Source organism: Gadus chalcogrammus, chromosome 20 (genome assembly GCF_026213295.1).
Source record: "Gadus chalcogrammus isolate NIFS_2021 chromosome 20, NIFS_Gcha_1.0, whole genome shotgun sequence".
NCBI classification, from domain to species: Eukaryota; Metazoa; Chordata; class Actinopteri; order Gadiformes; family Gadidae; genus Gadus; species Gadus chalcogrammus.
This window is the reverse complement of record NC_079431.1, coordinates 13,933,725-13,955,803: the sequence shown is the minus strand read 5'-3', so window position 1 is coordinate 13,955,803 and position 22,079 is coordinate 13,933,725. Positions and strand designations below refer to the sequence as shown.

Sequence of the window (22,079 nt, the reverse complement as noted above, 5' to 3'; positions counted from 1 at the left end):
CAGACTTACTGCTTTGGTTGTTGTCTTGGTGGTGCTTGCTTTTTATCTATAAATACTATATAAGTATCGAATGCTCTTACGTGACATGAATCAGATGAAGATAGTAAAAAAGGTAGAAGATTCAATGCAAAAGTTGTTGTAGCTTGTTGTTGCGTATTGCGACCGCTAGAGGTCACTATCTCTGCACGGCTGCAGTGCCATCATGGCTGGAACCCTGGAACCCCATCTACGTTATAACAGTATGTCCTTTAGACCAGCAGGGGGCAGGTATACACAACGTTCAGTAGTCAATATTCTCTATAAACCAAAAGCTGCATTGAGTTCTTAAATAAGTTTGCTTTCTTGTGAGGGAAGGTAATAAATACAAATCATGGCTCATCCTATGAAATTGCACAATGTGTAGTTCTGCTCTGGGAAAAAACGGTAGACAATTAGATCACTACACAAAGTGCTACATACAGACGTATTTAGTGCAATACTCTTTCCATGAAAATGTTATGTTCATATCATACTCTAATGTTATAGTGGCACAAACATTACATGATTATATGGTTAGGAAATGAGAGTGCATAAGTAGGCCTACAATAAAACAAATCTGGCCAGGGCGCTGGACATCACACCCACACCCAACAATAACATCTGAGGTCATGAGCTCGGTAAGAAAAAACGCACACCAACGCACAAGTGCATTCATGGAAACATTTGTTGACCCATCAATCTGGCATAAAACTGAATCATCAAGCACATTACTCAGACTTAAGGCAGAACGCCTTTTGCTTTCACATTACCATTGGTAACTTCTTTCAAAACATCGAAATGTGTTGACGAAGTGTGCATGGGTCACTGTGTGGGAATGTCCTCAGTAGAAATTCAGTTGATAACGTCCTTATCAAACATCCCGAGAGACCACCATACCAATACAGTCATTCACAGTGATCCGATCATGGTGACTAAACTTTACTGACATCCAATTATTTATGTGCAAAATTTGTTTTTAATCCAGGGGGCCATGCCATGTGTCGCCATAGGCCTACATAAGGGACACCACATTACTTATATATTTTAATCATTATCCCAAGCTTTAAAAGTTATAGAAATTGGATATGGTATTTGTTTTTATGATGTTCAGTATATCATTAGTTTATATAGGCTCACAAGTAGGTCTGAAATAAGTAGGCTATACAAAGTGTATTCATTCATAATGCTGTGTGCCCAAAATGACTTTAGGCAATCAATCCCCACGTCAGACTGCTTGTAATCAAAAAAATGTACAGACTACGGAACGCATATGGGAGAGTTGGCGGGTGAAATGCAGTAACACACTCTGTGCTCCACTAATTCAGTTTCTCATCCAGAAGACACATGGACGATCGGACCACTTGGGGGCCGGAATTCCAACTGCAGTGTGGGAGGAGGAGCGGAAGTGCAGGAAGTCGTTTCACAGCTTGGATGTGTGTGTGTATGTGTGTGTGTGTGTGTGTGTGTGAGAGAGATAGAGTGTGTGGTTGTGTGTGCGTGTAGCTACAGTTGTTCGATAGTGAGAGAAGAACACGGCGAAGCTAACCAAGTCGGGATTGTTTTTGCGAGCGGTGAAACCAGAGACGATCGCGGAAGGAAGAAGCTTATTCCACTTTTTGAGTTTCATGGACTGTTAATTCTTCTCATGTATTTCTTAATGCAACTCTAACTAAGCGGTCTAGCCGGTCCCGAAGCGAGCAGTATGCATTCAGACTGCAGACTGCTATGGACAGAGCGGTAATGGTGGGCAGGGGACCGAACATAGGGGCCCGGGTTCTCGTCCTGTCGATCCTCATCGTCCTCACCCCGAGAGGCAGTCGCACACAGAAAGGTGGGTTCGAGTCAACGGCGCGGATACTTTTAAAACCCCCTCTTGGTGGATATTATTAAAGAAGCACCCCCCACCCCCAATCCCCATAAACCACTTTTGCGTGTGAATTGCATTGCATGTGTTTGTAATGTCAATCACAGTTGTTGAGATGTTGCGTGCCAGTTTTTGAGCGACTTTCTTGCCCCACATGTTGCTTATTCACGTACATTTTTTAGCCAAAATGGGATAATGGTTTTAACGTTATTTAAATGGTTTCGTGCAGCTCCCAAATCTATGCAAATAACTGGAAGTAGGCAATGTTTTAATATTTATGTTTTTTGATGGGAGGTGTTTGTTAGGGGACACACACACACACACACACACACACACACACACACACACACACACACACACACACACACACACACACACACACACACACACACACACACACACACTCTTACACTTGCATAACATCGGGGACCAGGGATCCACTTAGCAGCGTGAAGCATGACTGCTGAATGTTATCTCTGAGGCCTGCTGGCCCAGAGCAGCCCAGACAATAATTGATCGGCCTTTTTTTGTACTGTCGACCACGGATCAATTTCATTGAAAGCTAGTTCATGAATTGCAATAAGAGGCTCATGCATATGTCATACACACTGTGCACGGTTTCTTAGAGAATTGTGCTTCATAAACTGGATCCTTTGAGTCAAAACAGCATTTTTGGCTTCCCAATAATCACATCCTTAGACACAATTAGTCTTTCAGGATTTATTCAACGACATGGGGTTATGCTTTTACAGATGCATTTTAGCTTAGCTTACTAGTGAGCCTACAGATCTACATATGTTTTACCTCCAAGGTTATCCTTCTGTATGGTGGGTGCCCCTTCATCCACTGCTATCTGCATAAAACAAAAAAGGTGCTTTTGTCCCGTCCTCCAGGAGATGGCTGTGGCCCTAGTGTCCTGGGCCCCAGCAGCGGGACCCTGTCGTCTCTGGGCTACCCCTTGACCTACCCCAACAACACGGTGTGCGAGTGGGAGATCAGCGTACCCCGGGGCCACAGGGTCCACTTCCGCGTCGCCGAGCTGGACATAGGGGAGACCAACTGCCAAGTGAACTACCTCCGCCTGTATAACGGCGTCGGACCCGGGCGCAGCGAGATAGGTGAGAGGGAGAGGGGCTGGGGCTGGGGCACAGAGTCTGACGGCGACTGGGTGTTTGAGACTAGTATTCATAAGGATAGTCAGTGCAATATCTAGATTTATAAATACATTTTGCATTCGTTTAACTACTATAGCATTATGTTCATGAATAGTCGTCCAGAGTAATAACGATGATAATACACTTTTCAATAGCACATTTTAACATGTATTATTTAGTTATTTATCAGACACTTTAAGTCATAGGAATTGACAGGGAAATCAGGTTAATGCATTTTCCAGGTGTCCTGCTATTGGACGCGTGCAGGAGGTCATGAGAGGTTGAAGCCCCTACCCCCCTGGAGTATCCTGAAAGAGATTCATTCTAAAAAGCATGAGTGTGTCTAGGTGACCCATCTCAACATGTCTCCCCCATGTCCCACTCTGTCGTCCCTTCTCTTTCTGATGTTTGCCGTGGTTCCTGTTGCCGGGGCCAACAGTGAAGTACTGCGGCCTGGGCCTGGGGTTGAAACGGCAGAACGTCTCCACGGGGAACAAGGTCACGGTCCAGTTCATGAGTGGGAACCACCTGGCCAGGAGGGGGTTCTACCTGTCCTACTCCACCACAGAACACACAGGTAGGGGGTTCTACCTGTCCTACTCCACCACAGAACACACAGGTAGGGGTTCTACCTGTCCTACTGCACCACAGAACACACAGGTAGGGGTTCTACCTGTCCTACTGCACCACAGAACACACAGGTTGGGGTTCTACCTGTGTGGCTTATGGGTCATGTTCCATGTCACTGATGCTATCGAAGAGGTAGGTGGTCTGTGGACTGGAGGAAGTGGTGTTTTTTTGAGGGGTCACACTTGTCCGATGACGTGTGTGTGTGTGTGTGGGTGTGTGTGGGTGAGATGGTGAGAGGGCGGTTGAGCCAGCATCTCATGAGTCTTCTTAAAGTCCCTGATTCACACACATCGCTTGATTGGGCCTCTGTACTAAGAGAAGACAGTTGAGCGGACTACTGTTAGCCCACACACCACAAGGTGTATATTGTTTGTGCCTGAAACTCTTAAAGCTTCACGCTATTGTAACTTCTTTCTGGTGTATTCACTCACCTGTTGGTGTCTGGAGGAGAAGGGGGGGGGGGTATACATTATCAACTAGCAAATCGTCAAGAGGCTCAATATGGACAGAATTTATGGAGCACTTTTCTAGCCGCCAGGCCCACTTCAGGCTGCACTTTATGCATTAACTTATTTACACACACATTTACAACCATGCTTGACCAGCTTGACCGGAGCCAGAAGAAGCCAGAACTCAGCACTTTAGAGAGTAGGAGCTGGGGATCAAACCAGCAACACTAATGGAGTACTTTAGAACTACAATATGGCCGACAGTGTGTCTACATTTATCTTTATAATAAAATATATATTTATATTCATTTATTTTTATAGCCTACCAATGTATACATTTTTTTCTTTCTGGATTATTTTGGTAGCTGAAAAAATCACATTGTCCAGACTCGTGGGAAAAGATTTGTCACCTTGACCGTGGTTTTGTGTGTGGTTCTGTTATGAGGAACAGGGCCGGAAACAGAACATGTTTTCCGCCAGCTCCCAGCATCTGTGGTCCCTGTAAGTTCTGAAAGAATTTCAGATTAGAGGGTTCAGCGGGGGGGGGGGGGGGGGGGGGGTGGGGAGGTACCGGGACTGTGGTCCAGCGGCCATGGAACCATGATCCAAGTGGAAAAGGCAGAGTGGGAGTGTTTATGATGTAGGGTTTGCTCACCTCAAAGTGTTTACAAAGTGAACGCCAACAGAATAAGACGATTCTCTACTCGGATTGGTTAAAAGAAAGCTGTGAAGTTCTCGAAGCAATGGTGTTCTGGGGACGTCATACTAGTGTATGGTTGTCAGTATCCTAGTTTTGTATTGATAGACTGTTTGTGTGTTTGTAGGTGGTGGTGGTGGTAGTGGGTCCGAGTGTATCTATTTCTGTTAATGTGTCCATTAATGGTGGCAGACTTGTGTGTGTGTTCGATGCACAATGAAGGTAGCTAGATAGCTACTGCTTTAAGTGCTCACAGAAGAGGCTGCAATAAGAACGAGGGGAGAGAAGCACTTGTTATTTTCTGTCTCTGTGTCTGTTACTCGTCAGGTTGCACTCTCCACGTGTGTTTGTGTGTGCGTGCGTGTGCTCGCTCGTGTTGTTGCTTGGGCATCACGCTCACTCTTTGTGTTTAGTGTGGTTATTTTCTGCAGTGAGTGCATACGAGGGAACAAATGGCAGATGAAGGAAAAAAAAAAAGACAAATGCTTCTAGATACAGGATCTCAAAATGGTTTTGTAAAAAAATGAAGAGCTAAGGGCTACTGTCCGAATTAAGTTAGCAGTGGCAGAACAGAGGGATATGCCGGAATACATCCCTTCCCCCATGAAACCAGGGAGTCAGCAAGTCAATTTCTCACTGATAAGATATCACATAAGCCTGTCAGTTGGCCCGCGTGATATTGGATCCTTTTTTTCCAGCCTCAATTTTCTGAAAGGGCAATGCATATCAATATAGCATATTGATACTGTAACAAGAGACTGAGAAAGGTCTAGGATCTTCGGCATTCTTTGATACTGCCTCATAACCGTAAAGTGGTCTGGTTTTTCTGAAACCATTTGATTTGTTTTAGCTTTAGTGGCGTGATCTACCAGCCGAGGTTATCCTGTATTCAATTATGGGCGGGTCTTCCTACATTGAAAAACGTTGAGTAAAATATTTGCTTTTATCTGAAACCATCCAGGTGTTGTATAAGTGCTTTGCTGGTGGTAAGCATCAGTTGACAATGTACACCATGGAATACTCATGAAGTATGAGTGTGTATATAATATATATATATATATATATATATATATATATATATATATACAGTATATGTGCTTAATTGTTGCACAGTTGTGTCATGATACAAGGATTATATTGTTTACACCGCCACAATTGTGGCCTTCAGTTTGTATTGAGGTCTTATCTGTAAACGGGAGGGAAACCATTTGGTTTTGATTCCTGGACCCCACAACGATGTACAAACATGCCTGTCAACAGGAGATGATCCATTGTTTGCGTACGGATGCGTTACCATGACACTCAAGGCTGCACAAAGGGATGCGCGTGGGTGGACACAAGTTTGCCCGGTTAAGTAAATCATTGGCATCACTCACCGCCGTGAATGATGGTCATCGTGGGGGGCTGGGGGGTCTAGACTCTGACTCACCGGTTGGCTAGCTGGGATGATTTGGTTGTCATGAATTGTGTGGTGACCTCCCCCACAGCCAGTGATATTTTTTCAGGCAACTCACCTCATCCTGTCAACCCTCACCCTGCCTATATATGGTGTGTTTCATCACCCTTGTGGTTACATTTTTTTTAGGTTACAGTGATAACAGGGATTACTTTCCTCTGCTCATATGACTGTCGAAAATGTGCGTGATCATGATGCCACCTTGCTTCACACATGAAATGCATGGAGGGAGGTTGGGTTTGTCAAGGTCTTCGATATCAATCCATAGTGATAATGATCTGGTCGGGGAGGGCAATGCTGACAATACATTTTCTTTGTTTGCTTTTGCAGATCTGATCACCTGCCTGGACAAAGGAACAGATTTCACTGAGGCAGAGTACAGGTAAACTCTTCAGACCTGCAAGTGTCTATTGTATTCAGCGTCGCGTCTTGACAGCAGCAAGAGACTAAAACTTGAATTTCTTCTTTTCCCTGTTTAGCAAATACTGTCCAGCTGGCTGTTTGAACTCTTTCGAGGAGGTTTCTGGGACTATACCAAATGGCTACAGAGAAGTGAGCATGAGTCCTTTTCTTCTGTCTGTGTATGTGTGTGTGTGTTGTATATATGGATATTGGTGGATACGTTGTACTTGAGCCACCTTTGCTTATCATTGCTTTAAGAATGAAGCACTCAGGGGACACATAGTTGAACACAGTGTAGCTCCCCTCCGCCCTGCAGTTCCAGGTTGTCCCTGCGTTTTGCATTAGGGTTTGTGTTGCTGTGGCATGCTTGTCGGCCTACCTCTTTTTATTTATTTATTTTATTTGTAACAATTTTTTATTAGTTTATAACATACAAACAACAACAACAACAACGAAGACATGAGACAGACCTACACCCCCACCCCCCTCCCCTCCCACCAACAGGACTTGCAGACAAATAATATGTTAAAGCAATAATTTAACACTTTCTGCGGAATCAGCTAAAATATCCAATTTCCTTGGTTTTGCACCATGTGTTCTTCCAACTGATTGATCCATATTGAGAATGTCCATAAAAGCAAGCAGCCATTGATGCCTCTGAAGAGACTGCAGGGCCTTCCAACGTAGTGCAAAAAATAGTTTTTCTGCTGTTAGACCGGCCTGCCACACCCGCCTTTGTTGAAAAGAAAACCTTAGAAGAGAATCATCGTTCAGAAGGAGAACCAATGGAGAGAAAGGTATAATACATTCCATGATTACTGAAAGACAAGAAGATACACATATCCAAAATTTGAAGACCTCTGGACATCATATGAATAAAAGGCTCCCGGAATACCCCGGGTGCAAAGTGCAATTTAATTCAAATATGATCTCCAGACAAAATTATAATGTGTCATCTGATGATTAGGGTTTCTTGAAGAGATTAAAATATTGGACCAGACTCTAGGCCAATTTATAACAGAAGGAATTAATGATGTCTTTTCTCCATATATTATCAATTGGCATAGGTTTGAATGTTGCCTTTATCAACAAGAAATATAATTTTGAGACCAGACCTCGCGTACCAATGCAAGAATATATATTGTATTGAATGCAGTGGTAGTTCTTGCCCCCAGGGGATTCTTAAGGCATTTAAAGCAGAACGCAAGTGCAAATAGAAAAAGGACGACGTTGGTAAATTGAACTGCTGCTGAAAATCCTGAAATGAGCGAAGAGTGAAATCTTTTGTATTATCAGAAATTATATGGATCCCTCTATCAGACCAGTAAGGAAATGAGACAGGCCAACCTCCCAGTAGTAAATCATAGTTATGAAATAAAGGAAAATGCAGATGAATTTTGATGTTGTTCTTGGTGTGCTTGCTCACCAGGCGCCAGACTGAAATGAAATGTGATATTATTGGCCCAAATTTAAGGTTAGAGTTTGAGAGGAATATCACAATGTACTACATCTTGCAGTCTATGTGGGAACACATAGACTTTCTCCTCTATCGGGCGCCAGGAGAAAGAAATATCACTATTCAACCAAGAGTGAAGGGGGCGAAGGGTAAAGGCCCAAAAATAAAGTTTGAAATTAGGGCGATTTGGCCACCTGCGCATTTTCCCCTTTGTAAAGTGGAAAATTTAATTCGAGAGCGTTTGCCTTTTCAAATGAATTTAATTAACAGTGAATTCAGCCTATCCCAATACCCCACTGGAGGTGGCAGGGGAATCATAGAACTGAAGAAGTTTATCCGAGGGAGAACAGTCATTTTCATTAAAGAAAATCGTGACTGAATAGAGTTTGGTATTTGAATCCATCTCTCCAAATCTGATCTGATTCCACAGCTCTAAAAATAGAATTAAAATTGTTTTTAGTTATATTAACTGAAGAATGTATTTTGAATACCTAAATAACGGAACTGTTTCACAAAGGGGATCCGAGAAATCGCTTTGCAATTGCACATAGCTTCATTCAATGGAAGCAGGGCTAATTTGGACCAATTCATTTTATATCCAGAGAGACTGCCAAAGTCTTTAAAAATCTGAGGAAGATACGGTACAGATCGATAGGGCATTACCAAGGCCTACCTCTTTTGAAACTGTGCCGCATGGTTCTTTCTCCCTCTCTCTCTTGATCTTAGAAAGTTCTCTGTAAACGGGGCCCCTCTTCATGGTGTGCGTGTGTGTCCCCAACTGATGATCACACATCCCCATCCCCCTCTGCGGTGTGTGAGGTCATGGGCGCATAGTCTCTCGCTGATGACCTCATGTTCAGATCTTTTAGTGCCGATAGGAGGGAGGGAGGGAGAGAGAGAGAGCGGTTGGAATGGGGACGGGGGGGAGGGGGTATTATTGACGGGAGGGTTGTGAGAGGAGTGGGGTGTGTTCAATAGGGGGGGGGGGGAGGAGCCCCTGGGGCACAGGGGCGGGGCGGGTTCACAAGGTGTGGGGGAGGTGAGCTAATTGTTTGGCCAAAGACACAGCGCCTCTAATCCAGTCCAGCTGTAAGAGGGTGCTGACCGGACCGCTGTGTGTGTGTGTGCGCGTGGGAGATAGAGTATCCTAGAATGTGTTTTTGTGCAACCACCATGTATATGCATGTACACATATTTGGACAGGCCCAGAGAAACTGTAGCGTGTGCATGTGAGCGGAAAGCGTTTCTTGTTGTAATACTGTGAGCAAACACTTTCATCGACGGTGTCGGTCTACATGTCTAGCATACGTTTATCCATAATAGCCACCGCCCTGATCCACGTAGGCATGGGAAACGCACCGTGCCACACTCACAGAGGCATTCACAGAGGCATGTTTGCTCTGTAATAAATATAAAGGAGATAGCGTCGGTGTTAAGAGGAGTAAGAGCTCTCTCTCTCTCTCTCTCTCTCTCTCTCTCTCTCTCTGTTTTCCCCTGCTCCGTTGTCCTAAGTGTATTGCGGTCTGCGAGGGAGGCTGGCGATTGGGCCAGCATCTATCACACAGATACAGACTGACACCGCCTCACCCAGACCCCGCTGTGCACTTCGTCTGCCTTCTGTCTCAAGGCTTTCTCGACTCCGATCCCTTTTCAACCGTGGTTCTTGCATTCCACTTGTCCTTTTGTGTGTTTGTGTATGTGTGGGGAGAGAGAGAGAGAGAGAGAGAGAGAGAGAGAGTGCAGACAAACGCACACAAACACAGACAAGAGAGTGTGCCGATTTTCCTGTGTTCTCTGACTGGGTGCGGTGGTTTTGGAGCAGGACTGGGTGTTTGTGTTTTAGTGGTTTGCCGTGGTGTGCCTTTGGATGTGGGGTGTGCGTGTGTGCTTCGGGATGCTTAAGAGTCAAAAGCCTGAAAGCTCGTCATTCGTCGCTGTACACGCGTGTCAGAAGACGCACACACACACACACACACTGTGCTTGTCTCACGGCATGGGCCGCTAAATGTTTTCCCCCAAAGTATGTGTCAGCTGTTAATCCCAGTGTGGGTCCTTTCCAGTAAAAGGAGAAAAAAAGGAAAGGCAACCACATTTCCCACTAGCAGCTGTTCCTGGGAAGTAGCTAGCGGTCGAAAGGGGAGAACCGGGCATTGTCCATTCCTCCGCCGCCGTCAGGGCAGCGGGTTTGGTTTGGAATGCGGCCCGCGGTGAATCATTCCCAGCGCCTTTCGGCGCGGTTTCCCCCTGCAGGGGAGGTGACCTCACGCTGACTCATCTGCCTTTATCGGCCTCGGTCTGGAGGCTGGGGAGAGCTCTGCTCTCTGGGGGGGATGAGGAGGAGGAAGACCATCATGTTGTGAAACCCTGGAAAAGTTTTCGCTTTTCTGCAGGATACTGCAGCTAGTATGCGGCTTGTTGAAGTATTCCTACCGCTATCGCAGTGGTTTGTCATACAATGGCCTCATGGCGGGGGCCGATGAACAAGGTCAGGGTCAACCAAGGATTGGTGCAGTATGACACATGGTGTCTTATCTGTTTGGTCGCGGTGCTCACTCTCTTAACAACCTTCACCAAGATTCAGAAAGCAGAGCATAAATATATGTTGTTGGATAATCACGGGTGCATTTGCTTTGTCGAACAACCGTGTTGGAACAAGTACTTTAGTACACCTCCACACGATGGGAGACGTTTTCCTGGCTTTGCACAATGCAATCAAAATTTAGAAACCGTAATCTCTTTGAGAGGGCGTTTAAAAGATCTGACTTGGAAATGCAATATCTATTTACAGACCCAACATTATTCGTATGGTTGAGATACCTCCATTTTAGTTTTCTTTCGTCTTACCTGTGTGTTTGTACCCAAGCCAGTCTCCTTATATGCAACCATTTTGTGTTGCAACCAACAAACCCAACTCTGACCCATCACCTGTTTAAAGAGGGGAGGTCGGCAGAGGTAACCCAGTGTGTGTCTCCCTCTCCTGCAGTCGTCCCCGTTGTGCGCGGCGGCCGTGCACGCCGGCGTGGTGTCCAATGTGGCGGGCGGCAGGATCAGCGTGGTCAGCAGCAAGGGCATCCCCCACTACGAGGGCACGCTGGCCAACAATGTCACCTCCACCGGGTGAGCGCAGCGCCGGCCATGCAAACTATATAACCGTTATATTGTCTGGCTGTCTGTCCGTCTGTCTCTGTCTGCAATTCTCTGTCTGGCCGTCTGTCTCTCTCTCTTTTTCTGTCCGTCTGTCTGTCTGTCCGTTTTTCTCTCGTGTCTGTTTCTCTCTCTCTGTGCCTCTCTTTCTGTGTCTGTTTGCCTGTCCGTCTCTCTGTCTTTCTTCTATTTCTCTCTCTTTGTGTCTGTTTCTCTCTCAGTCCGAGTATTTCTCTGTGTCTCTCTCTGACGCTCTCTGTCTGTCTCTCTTTTTCTCTGGGCATTTCTAGTTCCCTTTGTCTCTGATTCCCCTCATCCCCTTCTCTTAGAGCCAAAGACAATCTTCTTTTGTATTGGTATTTTGGTCGTACACATTGAAATACAGATGAGCCCAGACTTGTCTCTCCCGCAAATCACCAGTTCCATTACGTAAACCCTTTGTTACTCGAGCAATCAGTTGTTGTGGGATCAGATACGAGTGACTGCATGATAGACGAAAAAAAATAAATGAAGCTATCGCAGCAACTTGCTCTGACTGAGTGACGTGATTATTCGAGGTGAGCAGAGCTACACGCGTTAAGTGTTTTTCTAAAGATCTCTGCAGAAGCATGTTTCAGCCTCCACTCTGTTTGCCCAACCCTTTCTTTTAAGACCCTATTGATTGCCAAACTAGTTTTTCCTGCGTTCCTTCATCTCAAGCCATCTCGCCTTGATGACTGGAGCTGTCTAAACAATATCCACGTCTCTCCACAGGGGGTACTTGTCCAACAGCCTGTTCACCTTCAAAACCAGCGGTGAGCCTGTGTGTGTGTGTGTGTGTGTGTGTGTATGTGTGTGCGCATTGTTAAACGCACGTCATTGTGTCTCTGACGCACCGCTCGAGTACTGACGCTTCCCCCCCCTATATGTGCCGCTAGGTTGCTACGGCACTCTGGGGCTGGAGTCTGGGGGCGTGAACGACCTCCAGCTGTCGGCCTCCTCCTCGTGGAATTGGCAGGGCGCGTGGAACGCGTCTGGCGCCCGCCTCAAGACCTCGGGACTCCCCTGGGCCCCGGCCGAGCTCGACCAGGCGCAGTGGCTGCAGGTGGACCTGAAGAGGCCCACGAGGATCACAGGTGACCCACTCACAAACACGCAATCGCGTGCGCCCCACACGCACACAAACACACACCCCACATGCACGAGTTGATGCGTACTGACGTTTTATTTGATCACCTTGAAGGAGCCAGGAGTTGAGGTCAACTGGTCATTTTTGAGTCATATTTGAGTTCCTCCAGGGCTTCTGAAGAAACATAGCCCTTTGGGATTACCTGTTGTGCGTTTCATAGTGGGATGATTAATGAGGGCCTATAGTTCCGGCTCCTCTGTGACAAAAGAATAGTCCTGCCTATTGTGAGTTCTAGTGAGCGGTGTTGAATATCTTGCTAGAGGACACCACGCCTCTTTTTCTTTGCCAAAACCAGTAATTCTGTGTTGCCAAGCACCCTCCCTGCAGGTCTTAGCCATTAGCAGCTAGCCTCCACTAGCAGGGACGCTACTGTGTTTCTAGTCCTGTGAGGCCATCCTGATGTTCACCCTAGGGTTTCAGCTTTATTTGTCACAAATATGAACTCGGCCTGTCTTTGCTCTTGCTGAATAAAAGCAAAATCCGATTTAGTCTATTTTGGCCGTTACTGTTTTGACGCTCCACAGATTGCTGCACTTTCCTCGGGCGCAGCCATTTTGTTTTTAATTCAGCAGACCGCGCTTTTGATTCGCCAAGAACTTAAACTCCCTCCCACTGATTGGTCTGGACATTTAGGATTTTTTGGAAAGGGCTTTCAACGGGATCGAGGCCAGACTGACCTGCAGAGATGAACATCACGTCAACTCAGAGATCAGGACGGTCTCACACACCTGCTATATCTCATCCCCCCCCCCCCCCCCCCCCCCCCCCCCCCCCAATGACGTTGCAGGAATCACCACCACGGGGTCCACGCTGAGGGGGCACATCTGGTACGTGTCGGCGTACCGCGTGCTCTACAGCCTCGACGGGCAGAAGTGGCTCGCCCACCGGGAAGGCGACTCCACCCAAGACAAGGTGCTCCACGAGGCGAAAATCCATATCTTAGTGTGTGTCTGTGTGCACATGTGCGGTTTTTTCTTCCTTTCAAATTAGTGTAAATGGACAAAAATGTCACTTAAGGGGGGACTGGCGGGGCGGGGCAGAGCACTCAGATTGTTTCCATGGTAACAGGCTATTGACTGAGGCATGTTTATGGCAGGAAATGGGAGCTGTCTTGATGCAGGCGGTTGGACCTAAGTGCTATGATAGACAACTCGGGACACCAGGGCATCCATAATGAATGCGTATCGATTCTGCGGCTGGAAGTTATGGGCATGAAGCTACCACGCCACAGTTTGCTAGCTACAGCCCGCTTATTTCAAAATCGGTGTCATTATTAATAGTCCTTCTTGATAGGACATTCTGAATCTTTCCGATATAATGTGTTTTCAGTTGAAAAATACGAAAGCCTCCGAGTGTGTTTTTATTGATGTCTTGCTATGACTATTAGAATATCACTGTTAACTTTGTTACCTTGCAGATTTTCCAAGGCAACACCAACAACATGCACGAAGTGAGGAATAATTTCATCCCCCCGATCGAGGCGCGGTACGTGAGGATAAACCCCACCCAGTGGTACCACAGGATCAACCTCAAGCTGGAGCTGCTGGGCTGCTTGCTTCCCATGGGTGAGGGATGGACGCTCAGCGGTAAACCTTTAGAATCACTTTAAGCCCAACGGCGTGTGTGCGTGCGTGCCTGTGTGCGTGCGCAGCTCAACATGAGTCAGGCTGTGGTTCATCAGACAAGAGACGCCCGGTCGGCGTTCTGTTCGGCTCCGTAACATACAATCTAGATCCCTGGTGTCCTGGGTGGGGGACGGACGTTGTACATTACATTCTGGAGTATAGCTCAAAATGAATGCGCTAACCTTGGTCGTCCTCTCCTGTGCAGTGAGCCCGAGGAGTCGTGATACCCGTCCTGTTAAACCTTCTCATCGCCCCCCCGTGGTCACCAACACACCGCCCCAGTACAGTCACATCACCCACACCCCCGACATCCGGAACACCACCATGCCGCCGCACACCAGCAAAGGTGAGCGAGAGACCGCCAGCGCTGAAGGGTCTCGGGCGATGAGCACACAGCCGTGTCCGGGCAGGTGCTAAATGTTTTTTTTAATTGTCAGGTCAGTAGGAAGCAAGCTAAGAAAAAAAACATTTGTGCTTTGATTAAAACGGGACCTTTTTGGTTTTGCTTAATGCTGCGTTCACATGGATTCAGGCAGACAACGGACTGCAAATTGTATATAATTTCAATGGATGAGAGCAGGATGGTAAACTATGCGAGGCGGGCAGAAGATATGGGCTACAGTAAGGGCAGATGGCATTGCCGTCCAAAGTTAAAATTTGAACTTTGAACTTTTTGCTGTCCTTTTTGCTGTCTCTCACACAAGGAAAAAAAATATCTGGACAACAGAAAGCCTATCTTTTTGCTGTCACACATCAAGCTGCAACATATGAAGTAATGTATTTAATCATACCTTCATATGTTAGTTTTGCCATGCTGCCATTCCGTCAGACTGTTTGTTGTTCCTGTTCCGTTCAGAAGGTGACCTCCACCTGCCTGAATCCATGTGACCTCAATCAGGCTCAACATTTGGCAAAAAGACAATTGACATCAGTCAATACAAACATAGTTTTTGTTTTTCTCAAACATAGTGAATTGCAGCAATAAGAAAGCCATCGAATTACCCTGTCCATATCCCTTTAAGCATGTTATGTTTTCTTTACGGCGGTTCCTTCTCCCGTCATTGAGTGTGTTTCTCAATGTTCCCAGACGTGGCGCTGATTGCTGTGCTGGTGCCAGTGTTGGTCATGGCCTTGACGGCACTGATCCTGACCGTGGTTTGTGCGTGGCACTGGAAAAACAGGTTACTTTCACCTTTACTTTCCTTTTCATTGTAGTGCAATTATAACACAATGAGTGCCTCAAGTAGCGGTGCTCACTGGACACAAGTCAAACATGTGACCTCTTTGCATCGTTTGTCCTTCTTTTGTAGGAAGGGGAGCACGGAGGAAACATATGACCTTCCTCATTGGGATCGCACAGGTATGACAAAAACTAAGATGTTTCCTGTATTTTATTCAGGAAGAAGTTTGCCCAGGTTGTGAGCCTGATGTGGCAAATCAATCTCCGTCTCCCCCCCCCCCCCCTTCCCCATTAGACTGGTGGAAGAGCATGAAACAGCTGCTGCCATCCAAGATGGCGGAGAGGGATGACTCGGTGCGCTACAGCAGCGACCTGAGCCGGCTGCGAGGGAGGGTCATCGCCCCGAGGCTCCACGCCGAACCTGCAGGTTAGACTCCGGTTGACCCCCCCCAACCCCCCAACCCCCACAACCCCTCTACCCCCAGCAGACGACACAGAACAGTGGAGCAACAGATGCAGGCGCTTTAAAGACGCCTCGGCAGATTGCTTTGTCAATCCATCTCCACTGTTTTAACAGGAGGATCGGCCGAGCTCTTACAAGGGCTTTCATTTTTTATCAAATATTATCTCTTCACTTCCGAAATCAGCTCCTCGTCGTCGCTGGATATTCTGGCCCCCAAAGTTGGACGCATTAAAACTTTAACTGGGGGAGAAAAATATGTCGGAGAAAGGCGCTTGGAGGGTGTGCGGTCCGCGTGCCAGAGTGGGTGATCGAACCTCTTTGTGTTTCTATATCCACCTCAGAGTACGCCCAGCCGCTGGTGACGGGCGCGGTGACCTCGCTGGGCGCCCGCTCCACCTTCAAGCCCGAGGAGACGCCCACCAGCCCGGGCTACGGCGGCCCCGAGCTGTACGACGCGCCCATCCCGCCGGACGTGTACCACGCCTACGCCGAGCCCCTCCCGGCCTCGGGCTCGGAGTACGCCACGCCCATCGTGATCGACAAGGCCTGCCATATCGCCGCCAGCGCCGCCGCCGCTAACCACCAGGCGGCGGCCGCCGCCGTGTCCAGCTTCATGGGCGGGGGCGGGGGCGGCCCCCACCTGATGCTCACCAAGATGGACAGCGGCAAACACGGCGGCAAGCACGGCGGAAAGCACGGTGGCCGCTCGGCGTATGACACGCCCAAGAGCGCCAACGGACAGGCCACGCCCGCCGAGGAGCTGACCTATCAGGTGCCGCAGAACGGCAGCCACAAAACCATGGGGAAGTGCTGAGATGGCGCTCTCGGCGTTTCAGATAGCCCTTCCAATAGGCCCCGCCCCCCAGAGCCCACGCTGTTGGACGAGGTGGCGGGGGGGGCTGGTTGAACTGTAAAAGTGACGTGCACATTTGATGAGCCCTTGACCAAAAAGATTCTTGTTTGGGGATGGGGCGTGTGTGTGTGTGTGTGTGTGTGTGTGTGTGTGTGTGTGTGTGTGTGTGTGTGTGTGTGTGTGTGTGTGTGTGTGTGTGTGTGTGTGTGTGTGTGTGTGTGTGTGTGTGTGTGTGTGTGTGTGTGTGTGTGTGTGTGTGTTTCTACCTGTCTTTACATGGCCGCAGTGTGCTCGCCTTGTGCCATAACAGTCCGATCACTGAAACCTCAAAGATGAATGTGTTTGTCTCAGACGTGAGAGGGGCGTACACAGGGGTGCCGGGACGAGCTGACTACTAATGAACGAGCGAGACTTGGTCCCCCTTTCTGTGATTTAGTACACGTTTTCTTTCTCGTGTTTTGTTAAACTGTGATATCTGCAATCGTTTTTTTTTTTCTTTTTATCAGGTACTGAGCTTGGTCTTTCTGACAGTCATTATGAATTACATATTCATTACATCAATTCAAGGGATTTCTTTACTCTCCTAACAGAACCTTTGTATCAAAGGGGGGATCCCTCTGTGTAGGTTATCTCAGACCTACGAACATCTGAAAAAAGAAATATGAACGGTACTTTATTTTTCGAGGCGTCGTCTCTCTTTAAGAACGCCCTAACCTTGCATCAGTTTGTGAAATTCACATTTTCTGCAAATCTAACATTTTTGAATGATTATTTATTATTCTTTCATCATCCTGCTGATGAGAAAATCATTTTATCTTCTTTTTTCCAAAAAACAAATCGACCCAACCACTATGACCCAACCGCTGACTCCAAATCAGACCTATTGTTTGCACTGTTGCTGAAGCTTCAATGTTCATTGATATGTACTGCCAGAACCTCAGATGTAGGCTCTGTGTGGACTTGGAGAAGAGGGAACCAAACGGTCAATCTTGAGGAGCTGCCCCAGAAGAGGAAATGCTTCTTCTGTTTAAGACCAAATGTTGACTTTGTTTTATAATAGTTTATTTCCCCCCCCCCCCCCAAGCATAAAAAGTCTTATTAGTGCGGTTTAGAACAGTTTATATAGATAAAAAATAAATAAATGAACACTATTGTGTGATCAGCTAGCTGGTCGGGTACCAAAACCAAGTCAAAGGGGAGACCAAAAGATGCATTGGCTGATACTTTTCGTTTAGATGATTATATTGTTCCTATCGATCGCCTTGGGTGCGTCCGAGCATGACGTGACGTATATCTATATAATGAGATGACTGTATCCGTGTGAATCAAAATGTGTCTCTGTATCTGAATGTGGGTCCCTCGATGTTGTTTTTAGACGGAATGCGGCTTGCAGTTATAGAATAGGACTATTCATTGTCTTAACAAGGTATCCACTAGTGCCAGCAGTCCTCTTCTTCAAAGCCCCTCGTACCCGGGGATTCTGGGAGATGGAGTTTGTAAGGGCAAAGGAGGAGGCTGGTGTTCTACGTTTAGAGACAGAAATGCGCTGTCGTATAGGAGTTTTGTATTTCACGGCTAGAGCTCCCTATCCGTTTTGCTTTAGTTAGTTCTAGATGCCGGGCGTTCATGCCGTATGGAGCTCACTGTAATGGGTTGGTTGTTTCTGTGATTCTCACTCATTGTACATAGAGAAATAAAGAGTTTCTAAAAGTGCGACGTCTTTCGTCTTCTCAAACAATCCAATTACAATGGGGGCGATTTGGGATCTCCACTCATGCGGTTTTTTTTTATAACGCCAGTTAAAAAACTTACAACAAATAAAGATTTTTAGGCATCCAGCTATTCCTTTTCAATTTCATATGGTCAAGATGCAATTCTGACAAAAAAATAAATCAAAAATAAATGGTTCAAATCGTAACTGAAACGTAACACTGTCACCTGCTGGTCAAATTGATATCCATTTAAATGATTGGATTTTGGTAATCCTTGGCAGTTTAATTGCTGCAAAAATACAAATGCTTATATGAATGTCACAAATGGAGGCATGGATTTAATTTATGGTGTTAGAGATATTTACCACCAATTTATTTGGTATAAAAGCTGTCTCAGGCAATAGCATACAATTGGAAAAATAGAAGGTCCTAAATCTGACAAACTTGTTTGATTTCCAGTGTCACTCCACTCCCAAAATTAAACAAACAAAACAATCTCAGCGATTGACATTCAAGTGCTGAAGTGTAAACATTGACACTTTATACAAGTTTTACAGAAAAGTGCCGTCATTCGTTCATGTTCTTAGCATCCTTGCCAAACTTCCACCAGATGACAGTGAGAAAGATCGCTATGATGAACACCAGGCCGCTGGTCACCAGGTAAGCAATGGGCAGGAAACGGTTCTGGCCTCCGAACCACGTCACTGTAGACAGCACCACCTGCTTTCTGCCCTTGAAGTACTGTACGGGGAAGTCTGACACAAAGGTTAAGGAAAACCAAATAAATGTATTAACAGAAGTAACCTAAACACACCTGGCCTTAAAATAGATTATTTTTAGTGGGAGATGTCTAAGACTTTGGGGTTATGAGCAGCGTAAGGAAAAAAAAGATTTAGTCAGTGTAGGCCAACACTGGGAAACAGAGAGTGGACTGACACTTAGCAAGGGTACCTCATTTCCTGTTGGATAGGCCTTTTTTTTTTGGCCAACCTCAATACTAATTCCTTATCTACTGATAACATTTCTGCCCTCCATTTCAATTTTATTTGAATAAAACAGCCTGACAGAAGCCCCTCTCGTGAACTGAACCGCTGAATGGATACTGTAGACGATGTCGATGATGTAGTTCCCAGCAGGCAGTCCGTTGGTGAAGGGCTCCTGGGTTCGTACCAGGACCCCGTAGAGCTTCTTGAAGTTGGGGAAGGCCGCCTCCCGCATCCACACGATCAGGTCCTCGTTGATGAAGCCGTTGTTGGTGGCGTCCAGTGGATCCAGCTGGTACACAGGCTTCTGCCAGTATGGGGGACTGGTTGTGCCTGTGGGTTGGTGCGTTGGATTCAAAGTACCGCGGTGTGCAGTCAGGAACGCCGAATGGATGAGGTCAGAACATTCTGTTGAGATAGCAAACAAGACAACTTCCACCCTGGTATCCAGGAGCAAGATGTTTTCCTTTACCTTCAAACACCTGGGCCAGGGTCTGGCTCTTGTTCCTGGGCGGGTTGCGGAACTTGACATTCTCGTCGGTGTACCAGGCGATTCCCTTCCTGTACAGAGGGACGGTATTGATGGGGTCGCCGGGTTGACCCTGGTACTGCAGAGCGAAGGAGTCTGGAATGTTACGGAAACAACAAACGCGTCAGCTCAATTCTTCTTTGTTCTTCCCTGACATAATTTCTCCCTTGATAATTATGGGGAATTTTTCCTTTAGCGCTTGAAAAAGCTTAAGGGTAGGGTGTGTCATATAACGTGGGCCTGTGAAGCCGTTTGAGACTATCTGTGATTAAGGGCGAGTCCAGAAAGAAGGTGTGTGTGATGAGGCAGTTAAAGATTGTGTAGGGTGTCCAAAATAAGTTGGGAGATAAGTTAGGACATCTCTGTTTACCGTTGAACATGCTGTTGGCTACAGCACCACATGGAGCAATGGGAACGTCCTTTTCATCCCTTATATATGGCTCACAGTATGAGCTTGGGTTCTAGAGGAAGGAAGAGGTTAATGGGACAACATTGCTTGGCAACTGCAAAGGTTTACTGTTCCTCCAAATTGGGTCATTGAAAAGCTGTGTCCCGCCCACAACTCTGGTTTTAGGAAGAAACCTCACAAAGGTTTGCCGAAATTGGACTTCCACATGGTCCTTTAAGAGACTGTAAATAGAAAGCTTGAGAAGATAATGCTGGATAAACATTCTATATTACCTTTATATACACCTCTACTTCTAGAAAACACATACTATCTATATAGTGGACACGATATGACCCCAAGGACACGATTATCCCAAATCTATAAAGAATCAAAGAAGCTGAATGAAAGGAGGATTCAAAATTCCGGCAAAGTCCACCAGGACAAACTGAAAGGTGGAATGCATAGCGGTAGTGAGAAAACTGCCAAACTAAAGTGAAGCTTTAAAACATAAATGTGCCAAACCTTGAGATTTTGCTTTCTGCCAACCATCTGTGCATCATCCCGGGAGTCCATGTACTTGCGGAGGTTCTGGTGGAAGTTCTGGAGCCCGTAGTAGAAGAAAACATCACCCTGGACAGAACAAAGACTCGCATCAGTCAAGATCAGTATCCTTCATTTGAAATCATCAAAAAAAATATAGGTATAATGCATGGATATAGATCCAACATTTGGATTTGGATGTTTACCTTAAATTCGTGTTCAAGAGTAAACACCACTCGACATGAGCAGGATTTTACCGCATTGGAGACATTTTTAAGGGATTGAAAGCAGTTGTTACATGTCCCGGCCTCTGTATAGTCCAACTAAGAAAGGGAGGGAAAATAGGTAGTGTAACTACTATACTACTACAATATTGTTGATCTTATTGCGATCAAGACCACAATCTCCTCCAATCCCTCCTTTTTATTGCATCTATCTTATCAGAACATGACCCATACACCTTGTAGCGTCATTCAATGTTTCGTACATGTATTCTAATAATGTTCTCAAATTCAATACATATTTCCATTATGGACCCATCTCTGGGTGTCAACTCAAATATAAAATGTGTCCCGTTTCTTGCAACAGACCTCAAGAAAAAAAACACACGCACCTTCATTTCCTGTGTGCCCTGTACGGTGATGAGCAAAGACACTCCCACCACCAGGCACAGCACAGCCATGCAGTACATGAAGGGCAGGACTGTGCTAGTCGTTAGCATGGGGGACCAGGCCGGGAGACGCTGCTGCATGAAGGCCGAGTTGTCTGGCCTATGAGCCAGGGGCCCGGTTTTGGCCGCCTCTTTACCCATGAGAGGGGGTCCCAGCGGTGGGCCGATAGGCGGAAGAGGAGAAGGATCACAGAGCAAACAGGACAACCTTCTCTCTACGTCTCGTTCCGGTTCTGTGTTTCAGCAGCGGTGCTTCCTCCAGTGTTTTCACTCACTATTACTCCAGTGGACTCTGCCAAGAGGCTTTCCCAGCAGGCCTTGCATTGTGGGGACAGACCTTTGAAACAGACTGTTGGCTGGCTGTTACATATTAACTAAAGAAATAATATTACTTCCTCATTCTAATCTCCAACCCGCCGCCCCGTTTGGCTTTACACTTCAGCCAGTCACGTTTCAGCAAAACATTGTTATCTGTTGTTTAACAGGCCAAGAAAAACAAATAGCAAACAAAAAGTCATCCCTCCCCCTTGAAACGGTACAACGTAGTTTCCAGAAATCCTCCCGTTTTTCATGCGTTCGATCTGCTTTTGTTTACAGGATGTTCGGTCCAAGGGAGCTGACTAGTGGGCGGGTAGCCTTGTGACCTCACATCCTCAGTAGGTAGGACCTCTCTTGCTCAAAGTAAACAAACACAGGCC

General features: G+C 46.5%; 2 protein-coding genes across 2 annotated transcripts; one reads left to right on the top strand and one right to left on the bottom strand.

Annotated features, from left to right (window-relative positions):
• Positions 1-1,344: 1,344 nt before the first annotated feature.
• Positions 1,345-18,272, top strand: dcbld2 (discoidin, CUB and LCCL domain containing 2). Its single transcript, XM_056580544.1, has 15 exons — positions 1,345-1,849; positions 2,776-3,000; positions 3,476-3,613; positions 6,599-6,650; positions 6,748-6,820; positions 11,110-11,243; positions 12,024-12,064; positions 12,188-12,385; positions 13,226-13,350; positions 13,856-14,003; positions 14,269-14,409; positions 15,151-15,244; positions 15,374-15,423; positions 15,539-15,670; positions 16,048-18,272. The coding sequence occupies exons 1-15, from the start codon at positions 1,744-1,746 to the stop codon at positions 16,518-16,520; spliced, it is 2,130 nt and encodes a 709-aa protein (XP_056436519.1). The 5' UTR covers positions 1,345-1,743; the 3' UTR covers positions 16,521-18,272.
• On the bottom strand, positions 18,204-21,950 carry tmem30c (transmembrane protein 30C). The gene is made up of 7 exons (XM_056580545.1): positions 21,325-21,950; positions 20,918-21,034; positions 20,694-20,801; positions 20,154-20,244; positions 19,727-19,879; positions 19,375-19,587; positions 18,204-19,026 (listed from the first exon to the last, which is right to left on the bottom strand). Exons 1-7 carry the CDS (start codon positions 21,520-21,522, stop codon positions 18,839-18,841), a joined length of 1,068 nt encoding a protein of 355 aa, XP_056436520.1. The 5' UTR covers positions 21,523-21,950; the 3' UTR covers positions 18,204-18,838.
• Between the last annotated feature and the right edge of the window lie 129 nt (positions 21,951-22,079).